This window comes from Phaenicophaeus curvirostris, chromosome 5 (genome assembly GCF_032191515.1).
Source record: "Phaenicophaeus curvirostris isolate KB17595 chromosome 5, BPBGC_Pcur_1.0, whole genome shotgun sequence".
NCBI classification, from domain to species: Eukaryota; Metazoa; Chordata; class Aves; order Cuculiformes; family Cuculidae; genus Phaenicophaeus; species Phaenicophaeus curvirostris.
This window is the reverse complement of record NC_091396.1, coordinates 44,052,012-44,061,890: the sequence shown is the minus strand read 5'-3', so window position 1 is coordinate 44,061,890 and position 9,879 is coordinate 44,052,012. Positions and strand designations below refer to the sequence as shown.

Below are 9,879 nucleotides of genomic sequence, written 5' to 3'. Positions count from 1 at the left end.
TGTGCTCATGCTGTCAGACCCAGCCTTAAACTCAATCTGGGAGGAGAGTCCTGGCCTCTTGCAGGGAGACTGCAGCTTCTGCCAGGCCTCCAGAGCACCACTGAGCAGATGTTCCCAGCCAGGTCCTAAGAAGCAGAAGAGAACCTTCACAGGAGCATGGATTGAGGCTCTCCTCACCCACAAACCATTTTTAGAAAGCAGACTTGGGGAGCCAGGGGGGAGGGAAGTGTTGCCCAGAAATCACACAAGCAAGAGTGAGAAATTGCACAGGACTAGAAGTGAAGGAGTCTTTATTGCTTTGGTTTCTTACAAGTGAGATATATGCATCTAGGCTTGCTGCAAAGAGACATCCATTTTGTGTTCAGCTTGCAGCATGGCACAGAGGATGCAGGGACATGTGGCACACAAGGTCCAGTCTCCATCTTCTCAAGGCACCAGGGAAGAGAGACCTTAGGAAAGTAAGGCAGCTGCCAGCTGTGAGAGTAAAGGATTGCATGAAATGCTGTTGCTACAAGACCAGCAAGGTCAGGGACAGCTTCTCTGGAGCTTGGAAGACACCAGCTGCCAGTTTGGTGTTCCCAGCAAACAAACTGCAATGCAAGTCCCCTCCTCTACCAGTCTCTGCTCCCTCTAGGGATGGTCAGGGTAGCCAGAGGCAGGTATTAAGAACCAGAAAGCCAAGGTGGCATCGGTGCTCGCTCCAAGTGATGCTTTCACGCTACTTAACTGAAAAGAGCTCAGATCAAAGATGCTCCCCCCATTAAGCTGAGCACCCTCCCCCAAGTCCCTCCCCCACAACTGAGCCAGTGCTGCTCTGCTCTCTGAAGTAATGTTGGGCATCTCCACACTAGTCTTGCACATCGACATTACTCATTCAAGCAAGTACCTGGGGCCCAGCAGCATGCCTCGACACTTGGCGCAGCACTGCCTCCCTCGCTCACCCTCCAAGCACAAAAGGAGGTCAACCTCCCCTTTTCTTTGGGGCAGCTCAGTGCCTTCTCTTGCCACTCCACTTGTCTCCAGGAACGGGCACTGCAAGGATGCTCCCATATCTGATTGAACCACAAAATAAGAAAGCCAGAGACTAGGAACAAAACAAAACCAAACCAAATCTGAACAAAACTTAAAGCAGGGTCCTGGCATGGGCACCTCACTGAAGAGCCAAAGGGCATGTCAGTAGAGGAGTTGTGGCCAAGCCAGCTGGCAACCAGCACTCAGGCATCCACAAGTGTCAGCCCATCATGCAGGGCACGCTTCCACATGTAATACGTGGAACGGGCCGTGAGTGGGAAACGGGCACTGAACTCCTTGTAGGTAGGGAAGGTCTTCGACTCGAAGCGCTGCTGCAGAAACAGCTTGGCCTGTGCCTTGAACTGGGCAGTGGCGATCACATCCATCACAAACATCCTGCTGTTGGCCCTTTCTGACATGGCATAGCCTGAAATGGTGGTGTTGTACGGCATGGCTAGCACTGGTTTATCTAAGTGCTTTGTGGCTACTTCCATGTGGCACTGGGGCTTGAAGCCTGGCTCTGCTCTTGGAGGTGCCAGGGAAGCCACCCGATTCAATGGCTGGCTGGAGCTGGTCCAGGGCAGGTGATGCTGCCTGATGGCCCGGCCCCTGCCTTTCCAAAACCAGTAGGCTGTGGAGGAAAGAGATGGGTAGCGTAGGCGGTACTTGTAGAATGGCAGCCGCCATTGCTGGACTTGCCTTCTAGCCACATCTCGCAGCTGCTTTCTCCAGCACAGAGAGGGCTTGAGCTGCAGGAGACTCCTGGGTGCTGGCCGGTCTCCATTCAGCTTCTTCCTAACAGGCTTGTTGCTTGGCTCCAACTGCAGGAATGGCTTTCCTATCACTAGAGGTTTCTGGTTATCCAAGGGAGACTGGGGGGGCTTGAAGTTGGGATTCTCCTTGATTGCTTTTCTTCGCCAGTTGTAGTAGGTGGACCTGGAGATGCCAGGGAAGCTGCGCTTGAAGCACCTGTAAGGCACCAGAGTGTTCATGGAAATGCACTTCTCCAAGTAGGATTTGGCTCCTTGCATGAAGATTCCTGCTTGGATGGGGTCTAGGGAAGGACTTGGGGACCTTAAGCTCCCTCGTGAATTTGCTGGGTCATCCACATCAGCCTTTTTGGGGATATCCTTGTGAAGCTCTTGCAACCCGTGGGCCTCAGGCAGAGCAGAGGCATCACCATTAACCATGCTCTGCATCTCATGCTTCCATGCATAGTATGTGGATCGGGAGATTTCTGGAAACATTTGTCGGAAGTGCTGCAGGGGGATTATATTTCCCTCCTGAAAGCAGGACTGGAGGAAGTGTTTAGCTGCAAATCTGGCAGCTGCTTTCTGTCGGTGTTCACGAGACTGGCGCTTCCATCGGTAGAAGGTGCTCTTGGTAATGTTGTACCGGTCACGCAGGTTGGAGTAGGTCAGCTGAGGGTCACTGTTCAGCAGCTCAAGGGTCTTCATGGGCTGGACAGGAGGCTCTGGAGAAGGTACTGTGGGTTCTAGCTCCTCCAGGCCAACCACAGCCACAAAGTACTGCGCTTTGAAGACCTGCTGGGAGAGCTGCTGCCCTGACCACATGATGTGGAGCGTGGAGGTTCGCGGGCCACACTTCCTGGGCCGGATGAGCCGGTTGAAATAGGGTCGGATCTTCAAGTTTCGCATGGGGTAGATGGAGTAAATGTTACACTGCAGGACTGAAGCAAGAGCATAGACGTGCCACATGTTGGCAAAGGTGCCAGGAAAACAGGTAGCTTTGATATCAGCATCAAAGATGGCCTCCAGAATAGCCATGGGGAGGCTGGTCATCTCTGGGGTCTCCTCAGTGCAGAGGGAGTAGCGGGCAGCCTGCAGCATCACCTTGGAGTCAATCATACCATTCAAGTAGTATTGCTTGTGCAGCAGCATCTCCACCACTGTACGCACCTGCAGCTCCAGGCTGAGGCTGGGGTTGCCCCAGAGCAGCACGCTGGCAGCCTCGAAGAGGTGGTTCCCCTCACCTTTGCAAACTAGAGGTAGCATGTTACTTGGGGCATCCTCAGGATAGAGGCTCCTGGCTACCCGGTCAACTTCCAGCTCTTCTTGGAACTGCCTCCCACAGTAGCTAGGAAGGGAAAAAGATGACAGTGTCCTCTCTGCCTCCAGCGCAGCACTGGTGAGGCCCTCCAAACCAAAGCATTCAGTGGCTTCCTGCAACTCTTGCAGCACAGACTGCACCAGCTGGTGCCGCTGGATCATCCTGAAGGATGGAAAAAAATAAAAAAAGTCACTGGAGATGAAGATAGTGCACAGTCTAGGCTGCCAGGGCTCTGGCCTCTAGGTCCAGCTCTTCCCCAAAGGACAGGATGGGGGAGAACCGTAGAGGAAAGGCCGCTGCTCACCCTTCCACCCACACTCCCAAGGACAAAGGAGGAAGCCTGGGTTCCCACAGGCAGACCTGGGACAGGGACAGGGGCTCAGCTTGCTCTCCAGTGACCTCCTGTGGGCAGCACATATGGCACACAGCCCTCCAGAGACCATCTAGGTGAAACTAAGGAATGACTGCATCCAGCTGGGGTGGGAAGCCAGGTCATCTCATATCCTGCACACCTGTCTTCATGCCCGGCTTCACCCCTGCCCATCTCTCCCACCTTTTTCTTTCACCACTCCAGAGAGAAGAGAGCCTCAAAGGTGGAACGTTTGTCACCTCTGCAGGAAGGGACCTGTGACAGAGCAGGACTGTGTCAGGAGGTGGAAGGACCTGGCTCGAGGTGTTCAAGCCGAAGAGAACACGGGCCAGGGAGTTTGGCCCCTCCCTGAGGGGCACTGCACTAAAAACTGCTGTCAGAAACTAGGATGGGAGGAAAAAGCGAGAGCCACGGTTACTGCTGCCTGAGCCGACACTAGATGTCGCTTGCTGCTCAGCAGACATACGCCACCAGCCAAGGAGAAGCCGCAAAAGGAGGGCTTCTAGATGAGCTACCAGGCAGGAGGCAACCCAGAAGTGCAGACAGAGCATGAGCACCGGGTGGCTAGTTCAAAGGCTGTATGGAGCCCTCTTGCCTGTCGAGTCCATCCCAGTCCTATCCTCCCTTCCTCCCTCCACATACCAGTTCTCACTCAGACAATCCAAAGGGTCAAACCTGCATCCCTCTTTTGTCAGCTTTTTGACACCTACACAGCTCTGCCCTCACCACTCCAGAAACTTTAATGATGACTGTGCAGTCCTCACCCCATGATCCAGCTCCAACACAAGTCTCTTCAGCACCTTTTTGCCACCAGCCAGCCCAGTCTCTCCCTCTTGAAACAGTTTTCTCCCACGGACCACAACATTTCACTCAACTAGGGAACCTAATGTCCTTCATCTTCTCCTAAGGCTCATTCACATGCCACCCCCAACGTGCAGGGCACCACTTTGAAGTCTACTCAATTCACATCCCATTCAGAGCCCACCTTCTTAAAACACTTCACAGGCATCACTATACGCTTGCAGCTCTGTGGGGTGATGGGGAACAGCAGAGTCAGGCAGGAAAAGCAGTAGCTCTGCAGTAAAGCCGATGTCCTGCTTGATCACTTCAGCCCTACACCCTGCTGCAGATAACGTGGTTATTGCTGAAGCATCTATGCCCCTGGCCATGACCAAATAGCAAAGTAAATGAGGTGCCACAGAATCACACAGCTACGTCCAGGTTACTCACCGCAAGGAAGCCTCTGTGCTGCTGCCCCTCACCTTTATTTAGGCCACAGTTAGTCACCAAACCAACTTCACTCCCTACTCCAAACTCCTCCACAGTCTCCTGCAAGTTGGAGGCCAGGGCCCTCTTACAGCTGTTCCCACAGCTGTGGGGCATCAGGTATCAGAGACAACAAACACAGAAGAAAAAGCACACAGCTGTGAAGTGGGGGAAGATAAATTTGTCCTAAAATCCTGGTCTGAGCTACTATGGGGTTGTCACTTCAGATCAGGTCTCTGTTGTGGTTCTCATGGAAGTCTGCAGAAATTCATACAAGTTCATAGAACTAAGCCTGTGGTTAACATGTGCTTGAGGAGCTTAGGCAAAGGCATCCCTCAGAAGAACTGTGGGGCTGGCAGAGCCCAAGTCCTCCTTCCCTGTGGCCTGCCAAACCATTTCGGGACTAACTGCCTCACCCTGCAGTGAAGCCGAGCACTCGCCCCCCAGCAAAGCCAGGAAAGGCAAGACAAGGTTTTTCCCTGGAGGGGGTGAGGACCTGACACAAGGTAGGGAGCATCAGCAACAACCTTGGTCTTTATGGCCTGGTGGGCATTTCCCACCCTCTTATTGTTTGCAGGGAGAGAGGGAAGCACAGGACTTAATCCTTTTTTTTTATCAATAACCTCACAGTCTCAATGTCACTGCCAAATCCCACTGGCCTGCAATCCTAAGGCAAAACCTGCAGCTGTAGCAGCACAGAGGAGTTCCTGGGGCAGGGTGGAGAGGGGCTGGGGGAAGCCAGAAGGGAAGTCAGCCAAGCTGGGGGCTTGGGTTCACGGCCAGATCAAACCCAGCAGCTCTCAGAGAGGACCCTCATGCAAAAGGAACATTTTGCCCCCCACAGCCCCAGCAAAGCTAGCTGAATACGAGGGCCAAGCGCTCCCTGCACCACCTCAGCACACAAAGAGGCGACCAAAGGAGCTTTTCTCTGCTGATAAAAGGAGGTTTTGCCTAACCTGGCCGCTTTTGCATTGTAACAGATAAGCAAGCACTTGCAGATCACGTTCCCTCACCTAAACCGATGGGCTGGTGGCATCCAGTAGTGCAAGTTCCCCAAGCCAGCCCGAAAATCACTCCCAGCAGCAGGAATCCAGGAGACCTCGGTCCCTGCCACCCCGGCTGCTCGACACCGCTGGGAGCTCGGGGTCTCGGGGGCACCCGCTCCCCCAGCCCGGGCAGCTCACTAAGCAGCCTCGGCCACCGCCTCGTTTGAGTAGAAGCCCGCGCTTGTGGGGAGGAGGCTCGCACCACCGCAACCACGCCACAGAAGCGGGGATTTCAAAACGGCGTCTAGGCTTGAAAGTTTACCCGGCAGAAGCCCCGGGGGCACCGGCAGCCCGGGCAGCGGCTCCATCCGCCAACCCGGAGCGCGGCAACACTCACCTGGAGAGGGAAGAGCCCCCGAGCAGCGCTCACCGAGGCCGAAGCCCCGTACCGAGCCCGGTCCGAGCCGTCCCCCGGGCAGGGGCAGCGCCCGAGCGGCGCCTGACAGCGCCCGCAGCGGGTCACGCCGGTCCGAGCGCGGGGACGGGGCAGCCCGGGAGACAAAGGGACGAACGAACGGCCCCGCGACGGGGGGCGAGAGGTCGCCGGTGCCCCGGAGCGGCCGCCGAGCGGAGACCGAGGGACGGGTTGGAGGGGAAGCGCGGCCCCGACGGCTCCCGCCCGGGCCGGCGCTCACCTGGCCCCGCACCTTTAAGGGCGGCGGCAGGAAGCGGCGCGGAGCCGCCCGCGCCCCGGTGCCAGCCCCGCGGGGACCCTCGGGAGCGGCGGCCGCGTGCGGCGCCGGGCCGGGCCGGGCCGAGCCGGGCCGCCCCTCCCCGCCCCTCCCCGCCCCCGCCAGGAAGCGGGACAGCCCCGCGGCTCCGGACCAGATGAAAGCCGAGCGGGACGGGGGTCACTTCCAAAGCTAAAGTGATAATGGCCATTGTCCCGCTGCCGCCGCGCTTAAAGGGACCGCCGCCCCCTGCCCCGCCGCGCCCGGCATCCTCCTGCCCCCCGGCATCCTCCTGCCCCGTACCCTGCCCGCAGCCCCACAGCATCCTCCTGCCCCACGGCATCCTCCTGCCCCATGGCATCCTCCTGCCCCGTACCCCACCCACACCTGCAGCTCCACAGCACCCTCGTGCCCCACAGCATCCTCCTGCCCCGTACCCTGCCCTTGCCTGCAGCCCCAGGGCAGGTAACAGGGCCCACAGTGGCCGTGGGGTGGGAGCTGGGCTCAAGCACGGAGCACCCCTTGTGTCCACGGGATGCAGGCAGGCTCTGAGTGGGTGCCGCTGCAGCCACGGACGTGGGGTGAGTGCAGCTCATGTGCGTGTCTGCCCCCTTTCCCTGCTCATTTCTGTCGAGGCCGTGGTCCTTTCTCTGGGCTGCCAGGGAGGAGATAGTTACCCTTTCGTCCCTGCTCCCTAAGTGGTGACCAGATTTCCCCTGACAAGGCAACACTGGTGGCACCCCCAGGGCCGATGAAGCTCAGCTGTGCTGCCCTTCAAAACCTCCTCGTTTCTCTGCAGGAGGCACCCAAATGACAGCAGCCTTTTTCCTGCCTGGTGCTCTGGGCAGCCTCCTGTATAGGTTTGCATCTGCCCGCCCCAGGGCCCTCGGTGGAACCTTCCTCCCAGTTATCTCTTCCCTGATTCATCCCTACCGTAATCTCAGGCCTGAGGTCTCCCTCCTTGACTCCTTCTCACACAATGGGTTCATCCTGTCACTTGGGCATCACGTGAGGCTGTGCAAACAGCCAGTGCACCAAGCACCTCGTTCCAGCATTGCTGAGCCACCAATGCCAGCTCCACCCCACATCCTCTTCACAAACCCAGAACCCCTAGAGTTTCCTCCAGAACATGCCTCATCCCAAGCTACACCATCCCAAACCAGGTCATCATGGAGTCCATCTGCTCTTGAGTGTGAAGGCTGGATGCGTTTTAAGGAGGGGGACACAGCTTGGACAACAGGAAAGAGCTGGGCTCTTCACCAACTGGTCTTGGTGCTTCACGTCCCCTGGTTTGTATAACTAGTTGCAGGTAGCCTCTAGTTTCCTCTCCCCAGCCTACCTTTGGGGACCAGCCCAAGCCCCACCACAATCCCGTCATACAGGAAGGGACACAAAATTAACTCCCAATGCCAGACATGGCAAGGGCTTTCTTCCCTGCATAACACCACCTGTGAGGGACCTCATCATGGTCACTCATTTCTACTGCAGTGTTTGGCAATGAGAGGGCAAAAGAGCTCATGGAGAGCCCACATATGGGATTCTTGTGCAGTTTGGGCAGGAAACTAAACACAGACCTTTCAAATAAGGGAAATATGCTCAGCTGCCTCTCCTCCTGCCCTCCTTTCCAAGGTAGTCTGTGTGGAAGCATCACAGCACAAGTCAAGACACACCTTCACTGCCCTGAATCCTACTGCACATACCCCAGAGCACATTGCCCACTTCTCTTGTCTCACATCTGAACCCAGGAGCACAGGGGGAGGCTGGGCAAGGAGGGCTTGACAGGACAAGTGGTCTCCTTGGAAGCTGTGGACTGGCACTTGTGAGTCCTCTCAGCCTCAGCTAGGAGCCACTACCCCAACTGACACAGAACTCTGGCCTTCAGTGCTCACAGGGGTCAATCTCACTGGACACAGGAAAGCTACACCATAAAACAGAGAGACCTAAACCATCCCCTGGCGAGCTTTATTCCCTCTCAGGCAATCTTCATTTCTCCAAAGCAAACACCACTCTCACTATCAACCTGGCCAGTCCTGGATCTTCTCTCCCCACCACCCTCGGCAGGCTGGTGTTCATACCCGCAGCTGCTGAGCTCCCCTTCTCATCCTTCATCCTTTTAACTTCTTCGGTTGCAAATGCAAAGCGATACTCACAGAGCAGTGAGACACTGGTAAATGCCGGAGTCAGCAGGGTCAGTGATTAACATAGGAGCTGGAAAACACACAAAGAGACAGCCTGGGCAGTTCTGTTATGCAGATGACTGCACACACCAGCTTCCAGCATATAAACAAGTAGTTAGCATTTTTCTGTTCCTTGGAGGAGTTCAGTGGGGTGCTCTCAGATTGCTCCCTGATGTAGTGCAGGATCCTTCAGTATGACAGTAGGCCAAGGAGACCTTTGCAGTTTAGCTCTGGCTGCCAGAAGCTTTTCTGTCTGCTGAGCTTTAACCTGCCTGCTGCAGCTCATCTGTTCTCTGATGAGTCCCAGAGCAAAGGCACAGAGATGCCCAGCTGTGCATGGTTCTCAGGGCACCATCTTTCCAGACACAATAGAAGGCAGGTTTTACTGTTCCAAGTTTGAACACAGTCTTCTCCCAGGTCGAGCGCCATCTCCATGTTCAGCGCATAAAATCCTCATTGGTTTGAACCTGATGAGGAAAAGTATCCCAAGAACTTGATAGTGGATTCTTGTATCAGATAGTGCTTCCTCTGTCTCTGTCACTGGAATGTGACAATCTTGATAGTGCCATATGTAGGGACAAGGTTCAAATACTTGGTTTCCCCTCCAGCAAGAAAGTTTCCTAGTCCCACTTCCACTGTCACCTAAGGGACTGCCAGGAGTGGAGGCAGTGAGAGTACGCTACCCACTGCATCATTATCCATGGCTGGACGAGAGGAAACCATTCGGATAGGATGTCCTAGTTGTTTCAGCCAAACACTATTTGGGGCAGGTCAGGCTATGTACCAGTGGCCAAAACCACCTTTGGAATTAGAACAGGTTAACCTAAATAGGCTGAATTGGCATGTCCCTCAAAGCTGTTGCTGGTGCTCCAGCTTCTCTTTTTTCAATCTTTCTCCCTCCAGAGTCAGAATCTTCCTTCTGGAAAGTTGGGGGAGCTGCAGCTGATGAAGGGCTGGAAGGACTGAGGGTATGGGGGACTTCCAGGAGGATCCTAAGTGTCTGCTGTCTTGGCTGGATTCCTCCCTTGTGCCAAGTATTGTTCCACGAGGAAAGAGCAGAGCTTGCTGCCTGAGATGGCAACAGAAACAGGATTGCTGCAGCTGCAGTCTGCCCAACAGTTTTAGGGGAAAGGAAGGGCAAGTTGTTCTGGCGTAACTATGCCCAACAAGGACCTGGGAAACTCCATCCCAATTTTTATAGTAACTTATTCAAAGTGAATAACAGAGATCCTGTTTTGGGATTCACATTGTCTGGTACTTCTCATTCC

The 9,879-nt window shown here is 55.4% G+C and overlaps 1 protein-coding gene across 2 annotated transcripts; it reads right to left on the bottom strand.

Annotated features, from left to right (window-relative positions):
- Window positions 1–801: 801 nt before the first annotated feature.
- On the bottom strand, window positions 802–8,593 carry VRTN (vertebrae development associated). 2 transcript variants are annotated; one of them, XM_069857043.1, is made up of 2 exons: window positions 8,510–8,593; window positions 802–3,243 (listed from the first exon to the last, which is right to left on the bottom strand). In XM_069857043.1, exon 2 carries the CDS (start codon window positions 3,240–3,242, stop codon window positions 1,215–1,217), a length of 2,028 nt encoding a protein of 675 aa, XP_069713144.1. In that variant the 5' UTR covers window position 3,243; window positions 8,510–8,593; the 3' UTR covers window positions 802–1,214. The 2 variants fall into 2 exon arrangements, with proteins under 2 accessions (XP_069713144.1, XP_069713143.1); XM_069857042.1 differs by lacking the exon at window positions 8,510–8,593 and adding an exon at window positions 6,101–6,174.
- Between the last annotated feature and the right edge of the window lie 1,286 nt (window positions 8,594–9,879).